At 35.9% G+C, this 25,161-nt stretch overlaps 1 protein-coding gene across 1 annotated transcript in view; it reads left to right on the forward strand.

The window, feature by feature from the left end:
• Nucleotides 1–25,161, forward strand: part of LOC115411411 (CUB and sushi domain-containing protein 1-like) — a 692,182-nt gene that overhangs the window by 606,189 nt on the left and 60,832 nt on the right. Inside the window, exons 45-51 of the mRNA XM_030123526.1 lie at nucleotides 257–434; nucleotides 5,155–5,300; nucleotides 6,264–6,344; nucleotides 9,122–9,235; nucleotides 12,108–12,224; nucleotides 12,604–12,675; nucleotides 13,947–14,093. Of these exons, the coding sequence (XP_029979386.1) occupies nucleotides 257–434; nucleotides 5,155–5,300; nucleotides 6,264–6,344; nucleotides 9,122–9,235; nucleotides 12,108–12,224; nucleotides 12,604–12,675; nucleotides 13,947–14,093 (855 nt within the window). The remainder of the gene's footprint in view (nucleotides 1–256; nucleotides 435–5,154; nucleotides 5,301–6,263; nucleotides 6,345–9,121; nucleotides 9,236–12,107; nucleotides 12,225–12,603; nucleotides 12,676–13,946; nucleotides 14,094–25,161) is intronic.

The raw sequence follows: 25,161 nt of genomic DNA on the forward strand, positions 1-25,161 counted from the left end.
ATTTATTTTATAACTGTGATGTTGTCTCACAAAATGAATAGGCACATGGCATAATGACATCCTCTATTTGATAAATCGTTGAGTATTCCCCATTGATTATTGCGTAGTATTTGTTATTGAATGCCATCCTAAATAATAACCCTCGCATTCTACTTCTCACCACTCAGCCCCTGTCTTTTTATCCTTGCAGGTCTAATACATTAGGAGACACTTCTAAATGATTGACAACAATGGCTTTATTATCTGCTTTTTGCAGCTCCGTGTGGCTATAATGTCACAGCTGAGAATGGAACAATCTATTCACCACAGTACCCCAACGAATATCCCAACTCCCAAGACTGTAGCTGGCTCATCACTGTTCCCCATGGACACGGAGTTTATATCAACTTTACCTTACTGCAGACAGAGCCTGTCACTGATTACATTGCCGTCTGGTAAGTCAGGGTACACTCACACTTGTAAGTCCTTGCACACACACATAAATGCATACAGTATATATATATACACACACACAAATGCATAAGCTTCTTTTCAGCGTTGCCCTTTATCCCAGTGCTGATTGCATCATCGAAGAGCAAGTTTGGACTGTACTCATACCCTGTCGCCTCCCTGCACACTAATGAAAAGATGATGAAGCTGTATCAAATTTTATGTCTTCTGTCCCTCTTACTCACATACTCCACCTCTCAAAGTGTGATCCTTTTGGATATATTTTAGTAGGGGTGGTCTTTTCCATGGTATTGATCTTTTTGCTCATTCTTTGGATGTCTTAGTTTAAAAAAAAGACAGTCTGGCCCTAATGGAGAAGTATATCATCCTCTTTTATTGTTACTGAGGCTTACCAGAAGTTGTGTATACAGACATATTGCATGGATTTGTACAATATGGGGTTTGCTTAATACACACTCACATAGACTTTTAATACATACAAATACATACTGCAGATATATATAGGTGTGTGTTCTATGCATACGCAGACTCTCCTGCAGCAATAATAGGATTCAGGGTGGAGGTAAGATTGTAATACAGGGAGTGTAAGAGTAATGCATTTACAATGGGACCACTGACCAATTCAATCTAGCTCACTACCCTGGCCATACGAAGACCCAGAGAGGGCTTCGGAACTCTGGCAGTAATGATGAGATTCAGTGGGGAGTGGGAAATGTAATGAAAGGAGTGGTGGAGCTGGGTTCACAAATCCAACGGGACTCAAACTGAACCTGACAAGTTTGGGTCAGTCCAAGAGAAATTTCACACTTATTAGCTTTGCTTTGCATTGTGTTTGCTTTTGATAAATATTAAAAGTATATTTGTGAGGTATAAATTTAATATCAAGCAGGGTTTTGGCTCTGTTATTGGTTTGGTTTTGAAAAGGACATATTTGGTGTTTGGGAGAGGTCAAGCTTTAATTTTCAGGCTCAAGAGTCAAGCTCTGGGGAATGAGCAGCTGAATTCAGGCAATGAGAAAGTCATACATTCACAGTGAGCGGCTGTTCATTTTTAATCTCACCCGCTACCGGAGACTTGGATATAGCAATGGAGAGGTGCAGTATCAGGTCATTTTGCAATCGCAAATTGATTTTGGGTGATTTGTTTTGGCACATTATATGGAGAATTAAAATAGATTAATAGGTAGTCGAGTGTTATACGTCAGTTTTGCATATATGACAGACTGTTGCACATCATGCTGAGAGTTAATTCTTTATTATTTATATTCTAGAATGGCATGAAAATGGTTAGTTTTACTATGAGGACAAGCCCTTTTAAGACTTGAAACTGAATGACTGAATTTGTGCAATAAGGAATATATGAAATTATGTGCATCAGTGATGAACTGTTCATAATCAGTGGAGCTGGTATCATCTAATTTAACTCATAAAAGCGTTGGAGCCACTGCTTTAGTCATTAAATTACGGGTTTGTCTTTTCAAATTCAGCTTGGGAAGACAGAAGGAGACACTATGTGGCCTAGGTGAGCAACTGGGTTAATAAGAAATTGATTGGGAGCATTTAATTTAACATGGGACTTTTTAATGGTTAAATTAGCGTGTTTGTTCCCAAAATAATTCATCCTGAATGCAAACAGTAAGGCTTTTTACTGATGAAAATTAAATTTACAATGGGAAGCTGAAAGGCTAAGGGCTTTATGTTACTGCGTATAAAAAAGGTGCAAAGGGAGTGCTTCAAACTCTGAGCAGTGAATGTAAGATAAAAATAACTAACAATGATGTGCAGTGTTGAGAATTTACAAATGATCGGTTTCATTCAGGCTGAGCACTGAATTCATGAAATGCCACCAGTTACAGCTGACTCTTAAAAAATCATTAGTCCCGCTGAAAAAGTCAACGTGATAGCTTTTATGATGTGAAGTTGACTCTCACGCTTATTAATCATGCTCTTAGTTTTGCTGACATAACAGATTCACCCTGGTCCTGCTTTCTCGTGATAGATGTCTTTTGTCTTACTATGACGTGTGCATTATACAGCATTTTTATATCTTACTGATGTGTGTTTTTGCCCTGTGCTACCTCTGGGGTTTATGTGAAGGCAGTTGCATCCAGATGTCGGAGGTTGTCGCCAAACTGTCTTTGTGGTCTGGCAACAGTTGTGTTTGGCCCTTTGTCTAATATTGCTGAACCATTTTATTCCGCGTCTAACTCCCCAGCAGCCTGCAGTTTATGACGCTGTGCACTCACTCATAGTGAACCTTGGCGATGAAATCTGACACAATCAAATGGGTCTGATTTTATGTTATTGTAAGCAGGAAATGAATGATTTAATTGAAGGAATAGACAATAAACAAGCAGGATTTTGAATAAAGTTGGAGGAAAGTTTGATTAAAATGAATGGGAAAACAGACATAGAGGTGAAAGATGAGAGTCTGATAATGCCTCTCTGGAGACGACAGAATGGGCTGCAGTTTACCGGCCAGAACTTGTATCTATTTGAAAAAGTCAAAGTTGTTTATAGACTTAGGGTTTGCTTTGTTGGAACATGTCACGCAATGCAACGAGGAGGCTTAGTTTCCTCTGGACAACAATGGCCCCTATGGCACAGACAAACAAGCACAACTGTGTTTCAGATACATCTAACAATGCTGTTAGTAGGAAGGATTTATAGCTGCTCTTAGTCTTTCCTTAGGATTTGTTGACCAGGATGAAAGTCTAGATAAACACCATAGCTGTCCTTTAAATGTCTTTCACTGGACTGCAATCTCTCTCCTCTGAAGAAAGGCTCTTGTCTAAATGTGACTGTAATGGTATATATGTTTTTATACAGCCCAAAATAAGGGTTTCTCTATTTTATTTTTATTTTCAGTGAAAGTAGAGCCACAAAATTCTAACTCAGTTTTGATGTAAAGGACCCAAATAGCACATTTTGATTCTCCAAATGAGCTGCAACACCTTCAAAAGACCTTGAATTATTGAGGAGCTAAGAGATCCCAGGCACTCTTCGTGAATTAAAATTTTAAAACCCTTGTTTAATCCAATGGTATGTTCATTAAAAACCAAAAACTGGGCATTTAGTAACTTTAGAAAATGTAACCTTTCAACAACATTCAATATTTAATGAGTGAAGTTAAGCCTTTAATCCAGGGCTTTGTTCACTGAACTTGTTTGAAATGGGTAAAAAAAAAAAAAAGAAAAGCAAAGAAAAAACTAAAGTACTTTTACCAGCCTTCCAGTGAAAAGCATGTGGACTTACCAGATATCTGTTTCATTTTATTAACAAAGACAGCTTTCATTTCCCTTTCTTTGTGTAATTAAATCTGGGCAGTGAAAGCAAACCTACAAATACCAGTGAAAAGGAAGTTCATACTGATTCAAAGTCTTGACTTTTTTGAGGAGTTTTAACAGAGACGTTTATTAGTGTTACAGTAACAACCAGTTTGTTTCCAATTGGGTCCTTGAGTGTTTTTCATCAAAATTTTGCACAAAATTTATAAAGGAATGCAGTCATGCTTTGAAGAGGTTTCTGAAGAAATAGTTGGCACAGTACGGAAAATGCACCTTGAAAAAGAGGGCAACAATTTTACTTTCACTTTGACTTGATTTCACTGTAAACAATATCAACACAAACCATTTCATATTTTGTCAGTTTAATTTAATTTCATTGGTTAATATACTTTCATTCCTCACATTCAGGTTCAACACATTCAAGAGAAACAACAGCAATGTAGGCAAATAAGTTACAAAACAATGTCAGGTGCCTGGGGAGCAAATGGGGGTGGGGGGATGGGGTGGGTGTTGGGGTTAAGTGCCTTGCTCAAGGGCACATCAGTTAACAATTTCTCTGCTGGCCATGGAATTGAACCAGCAACTAGTTCAAGTCCTTTCGGAGCAAATCTGTAAATGTAGTATGTACTGTATATAGCTGATACAGTTTTATTACTGCTGTTATTTCTATTGTGTGCCTTTTACACGATCTTTATTCATCCATATTTCTTTCGCACTTTATTCTGTTGCTGCTTTGAGCAGTGAATTTCCCTGTTGTGGGATTAATAAAGTCTAATCTAATCTAATCTAATCTAATCTAAGTGTGAAATGAGGATTGCCAGTTTGTCACCTGTAAACTGCAGCTGAACAGAGTCCAGGAAAAATTTCCCCACAGGGACAATAAAGTATATCTTATCTTATCTTAAAAGAGCAAATTCAAAACAAAATGTAATTCAGTGCTGCTGTCAAACTATTTCAACATAGTGGCAATTATTATTATTATTATTGTTATTATTATTATTATTATTATTATTATTATTATTATTATTATTGCAATCATTCGACTACACCACATTACACATTAATCTACTGCTGTATTTTTGTACTCTCAATGCAGTGCAAAAGAAATTTTACAACCCTACATTTAAGGGCTTTGATAACATGTAATAAACATAACTGTTATTCTCAGGGTTTTCCTACTTGTAAGTGAGAGGAAATGATTTGCAACTTAAAAAACGATTTTTTTTTAAATAAACGTGTGACCACATGTTGAAATGAAGACCCTGAACTACATTTCCACTGGAGTGTGAATGTGTGTGTTTACTGAGGTGTGTGAATAGGGGAAATAAATTCATTGTAAAGCTCTTAGAGAGCCAACATGGCAGAAAATTTATTATACATAGTTTCAAGTTTCTTCAAGTTGTGTTTGTCTTTCATAGGGATGGCCCAGATACATCCAGTCCTCAGCTGGGAGTCTTCAGCGGTAACACAGCGTTAGAGTCAGCCTACAGCACCAGCCCAAAGGTCCTGATCTCCTTTCACTCAGACTTTTCAACTGGAGGGTTCTTCATACTCAACTTCCACGGTACACATACTTAAACTCTCCTACAGCATATTTTCATTCATATTTTACTGCATAAATATAACATACTGGATTACAGTTTCTCTTTAGATGATTCAGGGGTTTATCTTGCACAAATACATAGATCTCTACATAATTTTAAACAAATCAATCTCTTTAATCAAAAATATGTCTTAATAGAAAACCACACATCTCCACATTGGCATTTTACTATTGTACTATTCACACATACACAGTTTTGGTTTTTTTTTATAAAGATTTGTTTTTATTCAAATAAGCTCTAACAGGATGCTTATGGTGTTTAGCAAACATCTGCTGTTCGTTAGAGTGAGATTAGGTGCATTTTACAGAAGGAACATACATAAATGTATAAACCCAGGGTGCGATTTGTTGGGGGGGATGGAGGGGATCAAGCCCCCCCCCCCCCCCCCCCACCCCCTCTGGTTTTTACATCCCTACTTCTGCTCAATGAATTTCATCCTTTGGGGAAACAACCAGCCAATGTAAATAACAGGCAGTTGTGACCGTTTTCATACACCTAGTGTAACTGCTGCCCCCCCACCCCCACCCCCACCCCACCCCGTTTTTTTTTTTTTTTTTTACAAATCGCACCCTGCATAAACTTTCAGCTACACCACACAGGGCTCATTCACACATACACAGTTGCTGCAGAATGGCCTGTTTTCTAAATAACACCCCTTCCCAATTCACTGTCCCATTCTCCACATGAACACTTTCTCCAATAAAATGAGTACTTGGTTGAAGATGTCAGTAAACTGAACTGCAGCAAAATAAAGAAACTAGTTGTCATCTTGTGGTTCAAACACAGTTATTCAACTTCAAATACCTGTGAAGAAGTTGTTACCATCAAGCTATCACAGACTCTCTTCAATACAGATATTCAGATACATAGACACTGTTGTTTACAGTCTGAAAGCACCTCATGAATGAATCTCTTTTTTCCAGCCTACCGTCTGAAGAAATGCCCTCCACCTCCTGTTGTGGAAAATTCAGAGATGATCTTCGAAGATGAAGACTTCCAGATTGGTAATAATCCTCATTATACACTAGATATTACCAATGGACAGTACACCAAATACTGCATAAGCCTTTCATATGGCCCCATAAAAGTTTGAATACATTTTGTGAATTCTACAGAAAGCTAAACATCTTCTATACACAAGTCATTCAGTATCACACAGGTGTTAAATACAAGCTTTCTGATATATAAAAACAAATAAGATCATGTACTTTTCATTAGACCTTAGCATCTTCTCGTATTCTATTTCGATTTATACATGAGCTGTGTTAAACTGAGCTAATAACATACTGCGTTTTTTGTTAGGTGACAAATATTTCTCCATCCCTCTTTCTTTTGAAAAATATCAGTTTTGGAATAAATGATCACTTGTCAAATTTTCCATTTTCTCTCAGGCTTGTGTTAGAGTATGTGATTTGCTCAAACCATTTTGCTCTTAGGTTTGGTGACCTTCTAAGATCAGCAAGAGCTGTAATTAAAAAAAAAAGAAAAAAAAAGAAAAAAGAAGAACAAAACACAGGCATTTCCTTTGACATCAGAAAGATATATTTCTCTGGTGGTATGCAGAGCTTAGTTGCTTCTGACAGAGTATATAATCATTTCTCTGAGGAAAAAATAGTGTTTTGAGCTTGAATTAAAGAAAAAAAAAAAAGTTGGTCTTTGCATGATTTGTCTAACCCTTTCATGCACAATTTATGAGAACCTTAACCAAGATTTTTTATTTTTTTTCCTGAGTGTTTTTATTCCTCTTTAGGCATGGAAAAAAACAGAAAACAATGCAATTTAATTTTTTTCATCAACCAATTTTTCATGGAGTTACAAAAATGTCCACTCAGCTGGACACCATGTGTTAAATTTTAAAGGCAAAGAAACATGCATTTACTGATATACGGTGTGAAAACTATTAAATAAAAACATTTTAATGCTGCTAATTTGATGTTTTCTCACATTTTATCATACTCTAATACTAATTATTTCTTACTTTATTGAAATAATATGCAAAAAAAAAAACAACTTTTTGTTTAAAAATGCAATAAATAAATCCTGTTAATTGCAATCTAATAACAATTTGCATTTATTTTTTTGCGCTCAAACATGTTACTGCAGATCAGGATTATCTAGAACAGTCAAGTTACAGAAATGGTATGAATGTCAGTGTATGGGATGATGCATAAGTGTCCATTGTGTTGGCTGATATGGAACTAAAACAACAAAACCCATGAATATACAAGAGAACAGCTGGAGAAAAACTGTCCACTGTAGTGACCACTATGCATGAAAGGGTTAATTTTTGCCAAGTTTTCATTCATTCATTCATTCATTCATTCATGCATTCATATCCCATAACAGCATCACTCCCTTACATCGATCAAACACAACAATGATGTAGAAGGTAATCCAATGCTACTCCTATATGTTGATTGAATAGGATGATGCTACATTATTACAATTTACAAACGGTAAAACAGCAGCATCGGGCGTACATCCTGTATACAGCGTCAAAAGCATTTTTCTGTGACAGAGGCAGGACAATAGGAGCTAGTTTGTGGTAATCACATTAACATATTGTACATACGCTCCGTACATCTGAGTGCATAGTGTGTATTGTACTTTTACAAGAGCTGGCAGAGACTCCAGAGATCAGGTTGGTTTTGTTGTCAGGCAGACTCAAGAACCAATTATACAGGTTTTACTCAAGCTCAGGGAAAGCTGAATGTTCTTGTTTGCTCTATTCATCAGTCTTAAACTTGTCAACGCCCAGTATTGGGGAAAAAAAAAAAAAAATACACACTGCATGCCCTCAGGACAGTGAAGGAAGCATTACATCTCACTGACAGAGGGTAGATCAGCTTATTTAAGTCGGGAAGATTGTGTAATTTTTCTAGTAGAAAAAAATTAGACAGAATCAGTGTTAACCTTTTGGAACATTCTGCTTGCTACCGTTAAGATGGAGTGGAGATAACAGATCTATCACATGCCTGAACTTATAACGTATGAGTAACTGGTCAGAGTAATTGATGTTATTCCACCGGTCCATGGTTACATTGAACAGACGCGCATCCTTCTGGCTTTAGTCCAGTCCAGCTCAGCTTTGACCACAGATGCAATGAATCATAAACAGTCAGAGTAAGCCAAACGACTAAAACTGGCCATTTTCCAAAACATAACTTTAGCCCTATTGTATAACCTGTAAACCTCTGGTGATTTAGAAATTCACAATTCATGTTTCATGCATTCACATGGGATATGCAAAGGCTGCTTTACTCAGATTTACTGACATTATTGCTATGTTCTGATGTCAAGGCTCACTGCTTATAAATATCTGTTGAATGATGTTCCTTACTATAGCTGTCAGGCTTATTATCCATCTAATCATATTTTCAGATCAAGGATTTAAGTTTGTTCTTTCAGTGAATACCCATGCTTTTATAACATGAGATAAGGTTCTTGAACTTCCACCCAAAACTAATTTCCCATTACAATCATCCTCATAAACCCAGATAAATAATAGGGTGAATACATGCACAGATGAAGCAATATGTGGCATATCACAGAAATTCAGTTAAATAGAGTCAATTTGTAGGTCAAGTATTCTGTGTTGAAATAGGGTAGATCATTTGTGTTGGAAGTTTTGCTTTACAAAATGACAGAAATGGCAGATTTCTATAGGGTTATGATCGTATGCAGCCAACACAATCATTAGAAATTACACAGATAATACTAGTCCAAACTGAGAAGCCCAGGAATACTTGCTAATTGAGTTTTATTATTTGATGTGTTTTAGGTGATATTGTGAAGTATCGCTGTTTACCTGGATACACACTGGTTGGGAAGGCGGAGCTTATGTGTAAACTCAACTCCCACTTGCTCTTTGAATCCCCTCCCCCCACCTGTCAAGGTAAGGTAACACTCAATCTGCCCCAAAATGATTCATGAAATACATATTTTCTGTTTCATAAAAGTGAAAATGAATCATTTAATGGATTCTTTCACCAAATAATCCAAATAATATATTAATAATCTTATATTTGCAAGTTATGTTCCCTATTTGTGCTGTTACTCAGTGCAAAGTGCGGTTTAACTTCTATAAATCAGTAAAATATTGTACTACTGTATTTCAGTGTGGTAGAAAAGATAGATAGATAGATAGATAGATAGATAGATAGATAGATAGATAGATAGATAGATAGATAGATAGATAGATAGATAGATAGATAGATAGATAGATAGATAGATAGATAGATAGATAGATAGATAGATAGATAGATAGATAGATAGATGTACTCATGTTTTTCACAGACCATGCTAGTGAGGTTAAGATACATCTATAAATAAATCTATGTTTTTTGACCAAAAAAGTTGAAAGAACCCCCTTTAGTACTCGGTGCACATAACATATTTGACAGTTGTAATCCATCATCTCCTTATATTTCATAATAGCATGTATAACTTATTTGCACCAGCTTTTAAGGTTTAAGATCCTAATTGATTTTTAGTAAAGGGAATCAAGTAATGTTATCGTAAATGGTGTTAAATAAATTCTTGAAGATAACACATCACATGAAAACACGGTTGTGGAAAAAATTATTAGACCATCAAAATGATCAAAAACAATGGTTATGCAATCAAGTACTAACTCCTGTGTGTATCATGTGACTAAAACAGACAGAAAAGAAAACATGGAATGCCTAAAAGCACTGTTTTTGTCAGTACAACGCCATAGCTACTGATGTAAGAACTGAAGTGATTTTGGTTATTATCAAGAAAACATGGAAACGGCAAGATATCAGCTCTAAAATTAAACTCTTTTAAGCTATTATTGTTGTTGTTGTCATTATATTTGTCCAAACAAATGTGCCTTTGGTTGTACCAGGCATTAAAATGAGCAAGGAATTGAAGAAAGCAAGGGTGGTCTAATAGTTTTTTTCCGCTACTGTATTTTTTATCTATTCAGCAGCATTATTCTGCTTTATGTTAGCTCAAAATCATGGAATATTCAAGATTTTAACATCACGTTATTCATAAAGGCACGTAGCACAAAGCTAATAGTGCTAATATAACATTAAACGTATGCAATGGGTACATCAGCTGGGAAAGAATGGAAAGAGGAAAGTAAGCAACACAAAGTCAGTATGAAAACACTTTTTTTGTTTTTTAGCTTACCAGCCGACAGGCCGTAAGCTATTGTCGTCATGCGTCGTCCGGCAGCATCGTCTGTCCTCTGTTGTCCGTTACAAAACTTTCAATCATTCTCCGAAACTACAATTCTGATTGACTTCAAACTTGGTATACAGCTTCTTTATGATGATGTCAACAAAAGTTAGTGAAATTATTTGGATCCAGATCTGATTCTGGATTTGGTGCGACTTTGAAAAATTTCCCCATTGTAAGAGATAGGAAGTGGATCGATGCAGTAACTCAGTAAATATAAATGATATCAAGTTGACATTTCTACAGTCCAGCCCTGACGGGGAGATGACCAAAACATAATGGCCACATGCTGATCAGGATCTTCTTCTGGATCCGGGAACTTACGGAAAATTTAACATGGGCTCTTATGGGGAAAAAATTTCAATCGTCTTCTTCTCTGAAACTACAGTTCTGATTGACTTCAAACTTGGTATACAGCTTCTGTATGATGATGTAAACACAAGGTATTGAAATTATTTCATCCAGATGCCACTTTGAAGAATTTTCCCATTATAAGAGATAGGAAGTGGATTGATACAATAAATCAGTAAGTATCAATGATATCAAGTTGGAATTTGAATTTTTTACAGATCTGATTAGAATATGACCAAAACATGGGCTATTTCTGTAATATAATAAATACACATAACTGAGTGATAATAAATGGCATCTGAATACATTTCCCAAAGCTTTTAATTTGACCGGTAAGCTGCAGGGCCATTGGTCCTATTTTTTGTTTGTCTGTTTGTTTTAGTATAACTTGATTCCTGTTGTACTAATTTTGCTGCCCAGGGCTTAACACACAACTGCATTAACACACTCAACGTCAGTGCCATGTGGCTTTCACATATACCGTATTTTTGGGAAATTTAGCAAGAGAACACCGTCCGACAAAGCAACTGTACAATAAAAACATCCTAAAACCATTGTAGAATTGTGAAAATTTTAGATAAAGTGATCTGCCAAGTATTAGCTGGTTCCTCATTTCTTTAGCCACTTGATGAATATGTGTTTATTCAGTAATGCAGTAGCTGTTTGTGGCAAGTGCATCTTATTTTCATTTTGAACTAAAAAAACCCAGGAAGGAAACACTTCACTTTTTCCATTTCCTAACTTTGAAAAGTTGTGGCAAAAGCTCCTGTTGTATCTGTAAGATGACAGAGTACTGAGTTTAGATGCTCTTACGAGAATGTTCTGTGAAGAGATGCAGCTTTTGTCGTAACATGAAATAAACAGAGTCCTTTCTATTATAAAGCTTGAATAAAAGAAGACTTACGTAAGGCAGCATGTAACCAAAGTGCTCTACTGAAAAACTTTGGTTTCAGCTACTACTGTGTGAAATCCTGTTACCTAAACAAATACACACATTCTCTCATGATGCCTACCTACATATACCAGTTGGAGAAAGTCATCTAAAACAAGGTCTTTTTGTATTTAGAGGACACTGAGAATGTTTCTTGGCACTAATTACAAAAGACTGTAGAAAATGCTGCTGTGTACAAATGGAAACTTTTTTTTTTCCATTCCTACTCTTCTGTTCCATTAAATCTCAATGGCTTTTTTGTGTAATTACCCTCCAGCCCAGTGTCCAGCCAATGAGGAACGGTCTTCATCTTCAGGAGTGATATTAAGCCCGGGGTTTCCTAGCAACTACCCCAACAGCCAAACCTGTTCCTGGCTGCTTCGTATGATTCCAGGTGTGTTTTTCATCATGGGGGTTCGTACGTGGGTGGACTGCTTTTTACTCTTACAGTTACGAATTTGTGAAAGAGAAGTAATAATGTGTGTGTACATTTATATTTGTATAAAGTGTGTGTAAACATAATGCATTGTATGTTGATGTATGAGAGTGTCAAGTGTGTATTTGTGAATAGGAGTGTGGGTATTTGTCAAAATGACGCCTGGTGCTTGTAAGTATTTGAATATATGTATGTACATCTGCCCTTTGTGCATAAATATTTTAAGATGTATGCATATGCCCTTGCATGGTTGTGTGTGTGTGTGTGTGTGTGTGTCTGTATACTGCCTACTTCATGTTTCTGGATGTTTTTCTAAACAGTGTTTTTCCTTTTCTAGGTTACACTATCAATATCTATGTAGAGATGTTCCACAGTGAGAAGCAGTTTGATGAGCTGGAGATTTTTGACGGTACACAAAGCATCCACTTGCATTTTTTACACAACCACTGTATGTGGATACACACATATTTGCATGCGGACTTAATTCATGTTTGTTTATAAAAAGGAGCAAAACAGTTAATAAGATGCGTAGCACTTACCGTGGGATTCCACCCCCCAGGAGTTCCAAGTAGGTTGTGTAACGCTGAATCTGAAAGTGCGAAGATCAGATTTTTTTTTTGATGAATCTTACTTTGTTTCATGTGAAGAAGTCTGTGTCAGTATTTTGAATATCTGAAACTACTGTCATTAGGACTGACAGCTTTTTTTTTTATTCTAAAAGTATAATAATATTTTCTGTAAGAGAAAACTTCTGTTGCAACTCATGTTGTTTCGCCAAGATTTTCAGGAGGATCAGGGTCATTTCTGAAAATGCGAAAGCCTGTTTTATTTGTTTAACAACAAACATCAAATCAAGCTGGAAAAACCTAAATCAAACGGTGCTATCTTTTTAAAAAAATATGATTTTTATTGGAATTCACAAGCAGGGATAAGGATATATCCAACTGTTGTGTATCCGGCTCAGCTCTGTCTGTTTGTGTTTATCTTGCCTGTTTTGAAACAGACTCGAGCTGCGTTTGATGTTGCTGACAGCAGTGGCATCAGCTTTAAGTGGGTGGCTCATTTGTGGTAACATTGTTGAAAGAAACAAAATGTCAATAGGTTCTGTAAATGCTTATCTATGGTAGACTATTTGAAAAGAATCTGAAATGAATTATTATAAGAAATCCTTAAAAAGAAAAACTTCATAGCTGACCAGTTTGACTTTCTAAACAGGACAAAACACACCTGATGTTGCATTCACTGCCAGATTCCTGTACAGCTGGAGGGTTGTTGTCTATAAAACTGAAACAGAACCAAAACATATGCTGCTCTCTGCTTATATGTAGAACAAGTACATTTGGGGAACAGTTTCTTAGCAACTTAGGGTTTCTGTCACCCTTGTGTGCTGCATATCTCAGAAACAGCTTCTGACTGGAGCATATTGTTCAGCTCCATCTCATTCTCAGATAATATTCATTTGCAAGATTTCAGGAACATCAATTTGTACACTTACTGATCCACAAATATTAAATTTAATTTGTTCAATTTCATATCAGTCATGGTCGTTGCTTCCCCCAGATACACACAGCACTAAACAAAACTGCATACTGTGTATATTTTTATGCAAGATCATAAAATTATACTGTATAATACACTCTGCAGATGGTTTTAATGTGTTGTTCTTTTTTTTTTCTCCAGGATCCTCTGGACAAAGCCCTTTACTTGTCGCTCTAAGTGGTAACCACTCATCCCAGCTGAACTTCACATCTAAGACTAACCAGTTGTACCTGAGATGGTCCACAGATCATGCCACCAACAAGAGAGGATTCAAGATACGATACTCAGGTACAAACAACTTTACTCTGCCTGTAACATGATAGACAAAATGACAATTCCCTAATGTGAAGATTAAATATGTTGTCCATCCCCTGGTGGCTGTTTGCAACAGGGATGGATCAAGAAAAGGTTGCCTAAATAATCATTTAGGTTCATTCACATTGTTTTGCTTCTGGCCTCAATTTATATGTGAAAAGGGGTCTGTGATATATAAAAAGGTTTCATCTGCATATAATAATCATGAAAGGTAAAGTCTTTTTCTTTGCAAAATAAACACTTATTTCAGTTTGGATTCTTGGTTTGCAGTTTTCAACAATTGAGTCAAAAATTACACAAAAGTTAGACGAAAGTAAAAAGAATATGAAAATTAGGAGAAAACATTGAGAAAAGACAAGCCACAGCGAAAACAATAAGATGAAAACAACACAAAAACAAGAAGGAGCAAAAAGGAACATAAAACAGGGCTAAAAGAAATGAGATAAAAACCAAGAAAAGGGGTGGGAACAGATATTGGTGGGTTGGTATGGGAGGATGGTATATGGGAATCCCATGTATCTGTAAATGGATTCAACAAAGAGCCAATGAACTGTCATATCATATATAAAACACTACCAAAGTGGTCTTGAACCACAACAGGAACACGACTGGTGTTTAAATAAAACAGTTATTAAAAAGAAAAACTGTTAATATCAAAAAGAAATATTCCCCTCTTTTTTTTTTCTTTTCTTTTTTTGAGCTGTGTAACAGTACATACAGAGAAGTGGAATTACAGTGCATTCATTATACATTGCCTTTTATATCATTCCCCCCCCATGTCCAAACCAACCCCAAGGCCATCCGAGAAGGGGCAACAGCAGGAATAAGAACATTATAACGAAGTCTGTGAGCAATAGAAAATCAATTAAGTACAAGCAGTAACAAATCTGTGATATACAAAAATATTAACTGAGCCAACGGAAATAGAAGAGAATAAAAATAAATTAAATCTATTAATGAATTAATTAATTACTAAAAAATAAATAGACATAGCTTGTAGATACATGTGCCTACTTTAAAATATTAGGCATTACATAGATCAATTGTGAAAACAATTGGTAGACAGAAGAAAATATCCCACTCTAAGTAAAAGTTCTGCTCTGTAGAAAATAAAGAAAATATAATAATTGCTTTTAAAATGTAGTGGAGTTGAGAAAGAAAACACTTTTTAAATCACTTTTGGTCAAGTTGCTTGTTTTTGTTGCTTCGAGGAGTTTGTAGACATAGTGGTAGTTTTGTTTTTATGTTCTTTAAGGATACTTTTAGGAGCAGAAAAGTTAGGGGGTGAGCTTCTGGAGTGGGACGCCGGCCCCTCTTAACCCTTAAAGATCTTTAGAATGCATCATAAACCCTGCCCATCCAAGTTTTAGCTGGATTTTCAAAAAATCAGCAAAAGAAAATGCTAATTTACATGCATCTCCATCCACTGGTTTTGTGCAAATATAAAGAGCTTCCGTGTCCCATTAGATATAGTGTTTCATACAATAATTAGATGAGCTGTTGTTTAAGGAGCTGATTGATGTGATAAACCTGAAGTGATTCACTGGTCTGCATCATATGGTGTTGTTTCAAACTCGTATGGTTTGTCAAAGCCTGTGTTTCGTTCTGCAGTTTTTCACTGGAGTTCTTTTGATATTTTCCATATTATGTGAGCATTTAGTTTGTTTATTCAGTGAACACATCCAGACACATATGATTATTATATTATTATTAATATTACCCCACCCTCCGAAGGGGAGGCAAGGGGTATTGTTTTTGGTTCAGTTTGTTGGTTAATATTTTAGGAGCAAAACTACTGGTTCAATTCATACCAAATTGGGTTTATAGATTGCCAGTGACCCAGAATAGATCTCATTACATTTTGGGAAAAATAGTTCAAAGTTCAAATTTTTTATGATTTTTTTTTAAATCTTCCCATTTGCTTATAATGAGTGAAATACATGCAAGGGGCGGGGTCTGTTGTGCCTGGCACCACTTACAGGGTGGGGAAGCAAAATTTACAATGAACATTTAGTTGTTTTTTCTCAGCAGGCACTACGTCAATTGTTTTGAAACCAAACATATATTGATGTCATAATCATACCTAACACTATTATCCATACCTTTTCAGAAACTTTTGCCCATATGAGTAATCAGGAAAGCAAACGTCAAAGAGTGTGTGATTTGCTGAATGCACTCGTCACACCAAAGGAGATTTTGCGATAAATCTGTCATTTCTGCGGTTCAGAACAGCATCGACAGTGAAGATCTTTTCATCTGAAAAGATCGTTACAATGGAGGACTTTTTCTTGAACCATGTAATAATTTTCTTGCACCTTTTCAATCTCTTTTCCTTCATAGCGATTGTCAACAAGTGTTTTGGTGTTCTTGTGTAAGATTTTAACTTCAAATCCTATTTTACTGCATTTCTAACGGTCTTGTTGTCTACCTCAAGCTCAGTTGCCATTTTTCTCATGGATTTGCTTGGATCCTTTAGGATTTTGGATTTGAGAGCTTTAATAAAAGCTTTGGTACGTTTTTTGTTGCTTCCTCCACTTCCAGACTTTCTCGTAATAGTTTTGCTCATAGTCATTCTCTTCTTTACATTATAAACAGTCTTTATGGATACTCCAATTATTTTTGAAATCTCCTTTGGTGTGACGAGTGCATTCAGCAAATCACACACTCTTTGACGTTTGCTTTCCTGATTACTCATATGGGCAAAAGTTTCTGGAAAGGTATGGATAATAGTGTTAGGTATGATTATGACATCAATATATGTTTAGTTTCAAAACAATTGACGTAGTGCCTGCTGAGAAAAAACAACTAAATGTTCATTGTAAATTTTGCTTCCCCACCCTGTATTTGCCATCTGTTTTGACAGCACTGACAATATTTGTATTTACCTGACAATGATATGACACAGTTTGTGTGTTTTTGAAATATTCAGAATTTTACTTGGGTTTTTAAATGTGAAAAATGTAAATTTAACAGAAACATCTGGATGGAAATGCACCATATGCACTGAAGGTAATTTCAGTGTTTTTAAGTAGGTTTCAGGCTGTTTTTATTCTGTGTTCTTCTTTCGGAAAACAAAATCAGACCACTTATTTGGTTCGATAAAAAAAAAAGGCAGGTGATTGACAATAATAATGACCACCTGCTATGAGGATCCCACCAGACATTCAGGAGAAGATAAATCTGACAGTCGCAGATGTCTGCTGTTCTGATTTAGGTTGGGAAATATGTCACTGTGAACCAAGATATTCACGGTGATATTTTGTTAATTTTTTCAGAGAAGGAATTAGTAGTGTGGGGTGAATACTCAAATATTGTATCAGTCAAATCCATTGTACTGTTTACTGTAGACATACTATAATCATTCTCAAAATTATAGGCTATGCAACTTTTTAAATTCCATTTCCGTTCTGTATTATTTGTCTGTTTAATGTGATTTTTGAATTATTTGTCAGTGTAATATGAATTACCTGCCAATAAGGAAACTTGAAGCAAATAACAGTTTGACATCACAATAATGGCTTCCTCTGCTTTTCTCTGTTTTACACATTCTCAGTCATTTTTATCCAAACAACAAAGCTGAAAGCCTTTTGCTAATGTAGATTTAAACCATTTGTCTTTGTTAGTGTGAATAATCAACCTTGGTTTCTTCCTTCGTGAAAATGAATTGATGCATCAGGAGTGTAGGTACCAAAGCCACGGTCATTTGGAAAACATTTATAACTGGAAGTGTTCTGTTTGATGCATCATGCTAATTAAGACAATTAGAAAGTCCGATTTGTTAATTTGACAATTTGTTTCAGAGAAGTTGTATTGTCTCAGTGTGTCTTGCCAAATCTGTAGTTTTCAAAACCATTAGCTGTGTAGGATTTAGATTTTTTTTTTTTTTTAACCACTTGTTAATTATGGGCTTTTAAATTGTGATAAATTTGATCAACATCACCACAGTTTCAATCTTATAAAATACAAATTTCAGCGACAGTGATCCTGTTAGGGCTTGAGAACAGTGAGTCACAAGGTCAGTCTCCAGTCTCTCTACACCGTTATATATTTTAGTTTGGGGTTATATCAGCACAATTGCCTGAAGTAATAGTATTGTCTTCTCCCTATGGTGTAGTATTGCACTGACAACAGCAGCTATACAGAGAGTGGAAATTTATGGCAGTGATTTTTCCTTTTTTTTTTTTTTTTAACCTACTGCCATTAACACCCTTGCAGTGCTATGATGCAGTTACATATTGGAGGAAACTATTCATAGAGTAAAGCAGTCATAGTCAGCTTGCATCCTACTGCCACATCTGGCCCACTAAAGCTTACCCATCTAAAGCCTGCCCACAGAATATTAACCCTACCCTCTGGGGAAACTAAACATGCATAAAATACCACTATAAATCATCATACATCGATGTTTTTATGTTGTTTTCTGCATTCATTTCTCAAACCACTTCAGCTCTGCTCAAAACTGATATGATTGTTACTGGTGATTAGAGTCATATGTCTAAAAGTAACAACAACACTGATTTCACTGTATTAGTGTGCGTTTTTTTTTTTTTTTTTTTTTTTTTTTTATGTGAGATTAAAAATGTGGTTTCAGTGTAAATCAATGAGGGTTCTGCACTGCACATGAATTACTAATGCAATGAAATCAGTGTTATTGCTGATCTTTAAAATGTCCAAGATTAACCCTCCGGTATCCGGGTGCGCCTTTTAGGCACACTTTGCACTTTGTTTTAAAAAAACTTCATATTATTTTTCACAATTTAAATAAGGTTAGAATTCAAAAGTTTTTCATTTTTGCATGATCTTTAAAATTCTGGCCACCAACTAAAATTTGCACATTGTAAACAAAAGAAAATTACAAGACTAGCTTCTGTCTCCCAAGTGTGCCTAAAACGCACTATTCCTTCCATTTGATATGTATGATTAGGGCTGAGCTTGATTTACACAAATAAAATCAAATTAGAGCAAAAAAATAAATCAAAATATAATATTTAATAGTTTGATCTATATGTGTGCATTTTACGCACACTTGGTGACAGATGCTAGTATTTTTGAACATTTGACCTAGCGCCAAAAATAATAATGCAAATTAGCCGATGTTGGAGTTAATCATTGACATATGCCAGGCTGCAAAAATCAAATAATATGTTATCCACTTTTTATGTAGTATATTGAAAAAAATATATATATATATATTTTGCATCCAAAAAAAAAAAGGTTTGTTTACATTACAAACACGGCATTTAAAGGGTTAAAAAATGTGACAATTATTGAGTATTTGGTATTTTTATTTACAGCTCAAGTTGATGAAATAGAAAAAAGTGTAAAAGAATTAAAAACAAACTGTATGAAAAAAATGTTGACATTATTCCACAAAGTGTGGAATTCCACAAGTGTGCCAAAAAGGCACACTTGGTGCTTCGTAAGGGCCTTGCTGGACGGGATACCGGAGGCTTAAATATGTCTTTTTTTTTTTCTTTTTTTTAAAAATAAAAACAAGTGGCACATATTCAAATTGACATTTAAAAAGTCAAAATCCTGAAACATAATAAACATATGGTAGTTTTAAGCAGAGCCGAATGGATTAAAGGAGTGATATTTTGCTTTGCTTAAGTGGAATTATGCATTTTAAAACATTTCCCTGTGGTCTACATAAACTGTAAATGCTATGTTTGGGTCTGAATTCTTCATTAATTTAACTCCACAGGTCCATCTTCAACCCTATTTCTGAGTAATGACACCAGAAAGGTTGTTTTGAGCGCTGGCCCTTTAAATGTAAATGAGTCACTTCACGCCCCACCCCCTCCAGGTTGTTGGCTGTGCTGCTCTGTCCTGTTCAACCAATTACTGAACATTTTAGGTAATCGGCTAAAAGTTTGGACATATTTTCAGTATGGACTACAACCGCTGCTGCTGACAAACAATTATATCGTACTCTGAGAAATGTTCGTTGGAAGTCTTGACCTTATATGTGCAAATGTTGTGATGTAACTAGCTATAAAACGTAACAAATTAAGCAGGAATTAAAACAAGTTGTAGAAATCTACTTGATTTCCGCTAAAATGAATGTAAAGATAGTTTTGCAGCACGTGGAGGGTTCAAATTCAAATTTTTGGAACTATTAGTGTCCAAATACACAAATAAATGTACCAAAGACTTAGCAAAATATGACCCCTTTAAGAGATTCATGTTTATTTTTGGCTGAAGGGTCTCTAAACAGTGTAAAAAGTATCATTATTGTGTAATAGACCTGTAAGAGTAATAGAGATTGGATATTTATTTTTTTATTTATTTACAGATTACAGATTATGACAGAAATTCATGCCATAATCTGTAACGCAGCCATAATCATCACCAAATCAACAATGATAAATGACAAAAAATGGCCCGAGAGGTCCATAGAGTTAATACAGGGTGGGGAAGCAAAATTTACAATGAACATTTAGTTGTTTTTTCTCAGCAGGCACTACGTCAATTGTTTTGAAACCAAACATATATTGATGTCATAATCATACCTAACACTATTATCCATACCTGTTCAGAAACTTTTGCCCATATGAGTAATCAGGAAAGCAAACGTCAAAGAGTGTGTGATTTGCTGAATGCACTCGTCACACCAAAGGAGATTTCAAAAATAGTTGGAGTGTCCATAAAGACTGTTTATAATGGAAAGAAGAGAATGACTATGAGCAAAACTATTACGAGAAAGTCTGGAAGATACTATTAAAGAAGAATGGGAGAAGTTGTCACCCGAATATTTGAGGAACACTTGCGCAAGTTTCAGGAAGCGTGTGAAGGCAGTTATTGAGAAAGGAGGACACATAGAATAAAAACATTTTCTATGATGTAAATTTTCTTGTGGCAAATAAATTCTCATGACTTTCAATAAACTAATTGGTCATACACTGTCTTTCAATCCCTGCCTCAAAATATTGTAAATTTTGCTTCCCCACCCTGTATATATTTACCATATTTGTCTTCCTGTATTGAAGGAGCCGACACTTTCTCCTGAAAGTGTGTTCCTGCTGATGGAATGACAGATTTCAGCCATAATTCCTCCTTCCCTCGTTGTGTTCGTCTTCCTTGCTGTTTGTTATGGTGCCTTCAAATGTGGCTTGTAAACTTTGCATTCTACCTCATTTTCATGGTACAATCAAAAGCACCTTATAAATTTAATCTATATTTAAGTTACTGTGAAGGTTGTTAAAACATTAATTGTTTTTTTCTTATTCATGTTTTTTTTTCCATTCATTCCTTTCCTGGTCTTTCAGTACTGTCAGTAATTAGATGTTAAAATGAGAACAATGTCCCATTCAGTTCTACTTAGGAAGGTTTTAAAATTTGATTTAAAAAAAAATAATAATATGCTTCACAAAATATTTTATTGTGTTTTCAACAAACTTCACTATGATCTTGTACAACAGGAGCCCAAGTACCCTGAGTTGTTTAACTGTTGTGTCTTTTAATAATTAAGTGGTAAAACATGTTACAGCTTTCTAACTTGTTTTAGAAAAAATGTGGCTCATGGGAAACCTAGTTAGGGGTGATGTAGTTGATGACCCCTGGAATAAAATATTTGATCTGCACAGTATCTCTGTCTTTATCTCTGTCTCTGTATATCTACATCTATATTTGTATCTATATCTATATCTACACCTATATATCTATAAGTATACTTATATGTTAAATCTATACCTAAAACTATATGTATATGTATATCTATACCTATATCTATATCTATACATATATCCAGGGTGCGATTTGTCCAAAAAATAGAAAGGGGGGGGGGGGTTAAATACGTTATTTTCCTCTATTATACAATGGATGTTACACCAAATTTTCACAACTTCTAACCTGTATCCACTGGACCCCCTCCACTGCTCTATGCCCTCCCCACAAATGCTGGGCCCCATGAATTTGTCACATTTGTCCCCACTTTACGGTGCCCCAGTGTATGGGGATGTTCACGAATTCTGAGACTGCCGACAGTTTGGTTCAGTTGAACGTTAGTGCCAGTAATGTAGGTTATATGTGTAAGAAAACTCGCAATCTGCCTGTTATTTCAGTTGGTTGGTTGTCTATAACTATATCTATACTTATATCTATATTTATGTCTGTATCTATAACTATACCTATATCTCTATCTATACCTATACCTATAACTGTATCTCTTTCTCTATCTATAGCTATACCTATAACTCTATCTCTGTCTCTATCTATACCTATAACTGTATCTCTGTCTGTATCTATATCTATGTCTATACCTATAACTCTCTCACTATCTCTATCTATACCTATAACTCTATCTCTGTCTCTATCTATACCCATAACTCTATCTCTATCTATACCTGTAACTATATCTGTATCTATATCTATATTTATACCTATAACTCTATCTCTATCTATACCTATACCAGTATCTCAATCTATACCTATAACTATCTATATCTATATCTATATCTATATCTGTGTCTATATCTATATCTAACTAGTGTGTTCACTCTGAGGTTGGATTAACTAAATCCACTCACGGTGAAAGTGTGTGCCTCTGGGGGTTTGTGATGGCCACACTTTACTCTGTAATGACCTTTGCCATATTCTTGTCATTCCTCACATTCTCCATGCTTGTGTTCAGTGCCATTGTTCTAAATTGTGTCACATTTATTTATTAACTGACCTTTCTAAAGACAGCAGTATCCTCATCACTTGCGCTCTGGCGTCACGGTGCACGTCCTTAAAATTCTACCCCTCTTTCTCTCTCTGTGTTTCCTTTTTTTTAGCAGTAATCTCTTTGCTGCTTTTGTGTTTGTGAAGTTAGGAAATTAGTCATTTTTAGTAGATGTCAGATATGAAGGTAGAATCGATAATATTTTTCCCAGCAAGGTTTGTTCTGTATGGAAATAAATCTCTCGGTGTTGAATTAACCAGATAAAACTGAGCTAAAATTGTAGCTGTCAAATGGATAAAATGGGAAGGTCTATTAAAAGTTATAGTAAAACTGTAAAGTCACCAGATGTACTTCATTTAAACGTAGTAATTTGGCGTGTTAAAGAAGGTCCTGAGTTTGGATCCGGTTCCAGCCGGTGTGGGGCTCTCTATATTTCCAGGGTGTACCTGCCTTCACCCATTGGTAGCTGGGATAGGCTCTGATACCCCCCCCCCAGTACTCAAGAAGACTAAATAAATGAATAAACGAATTGTTGTATACTCACTCAACTCCTTGTGATCACAACAAATAAAGAAACAGAGACCAGGTAGAGTCACACATGGGGCATGTATTGTTACCACCTGCACCTTTTTATACAGATTAGAACACATTGACCGTAAATACAACAAAGGTGGGAGGGGCATGATCGTGTCTCATAAAGGACAACTTAAGATCTCAATTCCATCAATACACACCATATTCCTCCCCCTATACTTTGGACGTTACCTCAACAAAAGTAAAACACTTCACAGTTGCAGTATCTATTAATAAAAGACTCTGTTTTAAAGCTCTACCTACCGATGTGGCATTTCTTACAGCACTTAGTAAAAGTTTGAACATGAACAACCCGCCTCCCTCCAAAGCCCCGCCCCCTTCCCTCTGCCTGAGCTCTGAGGCTCCTCCTCCTCTCACCTGATGCGTGATGGAAATGGAGGAGGAAGCAGAGGTGGAGGTCCGGTCCGTTTTGGCCCTCAGTAATCAGATGCATCATCCGCCTGCCGTGGGTCCGCGGCTCCTGTTCCATCAGTAGACCTGGTCTGTGCAGTACTGGGTCAGTGTCTTCACTGCAGTGCCCAGGGGATGGGCGTGCGCACTGTGAACACGCGGCCTCCGCGAATTTTCCGTGGACATTTGAAGTTCCATAGTCCATACAATTATCATCCTACATCATCTTACATGTGTGACACCATGTACATGTACCTGTATGAGTCCCACCGTCATAAAAGCTGAGCTTTATGCAGACCTGTTCAGTCCAGTACAGCTGACTTCTGGACTTTTATCTCCATCCTTCATTCATCAGACTCCTGTTTGTGCCCCTCAGTTGTCGTTTCTGTTCATAAATCCCTTTAATCCCTTCCACATGTGCATGTCAGTTCTATCCAAACACATCCTAGACAGTAGACTGTGGTCAGTGACAGGAGAAGCAGCGCCAGTGAAGTGTCAGATTCAGAGGGACACATATCGGATGTGAGATGGCGATAATGGATCAGATGCGGGACGGCCGTAATGCATGATTGACAGGAGGCTCAGTCAGGTTCGGCCAATTATTTCATTCGGACCGACTAAAATGATTGGTCAGACTGTTATTAGAAATATATGAGAATTAAACATTTTTGAGTTTCAATACCTGGTGGATTTCTTTTACATTTTAGTTTGACACACACTTATTAGGAGCATTTTAAGATGACAAAAGAAAAGTGTAAAAATGCCACATCATACGGTATAGCTTTAAATACACTCTTTTTTTTAAATAGTTGAATGCTTGCCTTACCAGGGAAAAGAGGGTAGGCTACCTCAATTCCCAGACCAAACCCTGGGGATTATTCTGCCCCGATGTTGAGGGTTAATCTCTATATTAACCCTTTCATGCATACTGGTCACTACAGTGGACAGTTTTTCTCCAGCTGTTCTCGTGTATATTCATGGGTTTTGTTGTTTTAGTTCCATATCAGCCAACACAGTGGACACTTATGCATCATCCCATACACTGACATTCATACCATTACTGTAACTTTGCTGTTCTTGAAAAACCTGATCTGAAGTAATATGTTTTAGTGTAAATCAATTGTTATTTGTTAGACAAAAAGTTGTTTTTTTTTCTTTTTTTTTTTTTTGTATATTGTCTCCATGATGTGAGTAATAACTAGCATTAGAATATGTTAAAATGTGAGAAGACATCAGATTAGCAGCATTAAAATGTTTTTATTTCATTGCTTTCATCTCACTTTCTGATAATGGGTTTTAAACACATGTTTCTATACTTCAAAAATTAAATGCATGGATATTTTTTAACTCCATGAGAAAAAAAAAAAAAAAACTGGGTCGTAATTTTTTTTT

Source organism: Sphaeramia orbicularis, chromosome 3 (assembly GCF_902148855.1).
Source record: "Sphaeramia orbicularis chromosome 3, fSphaOr1.1, whole genome shotgun sequence".
Taxonomy (NCBI): Eukaryota; Metazoa; Chordata; class Actinopteri; order Kurtiformes; family Apogonidae; genus Sphaeramia; species Sphaeramia orbicularis.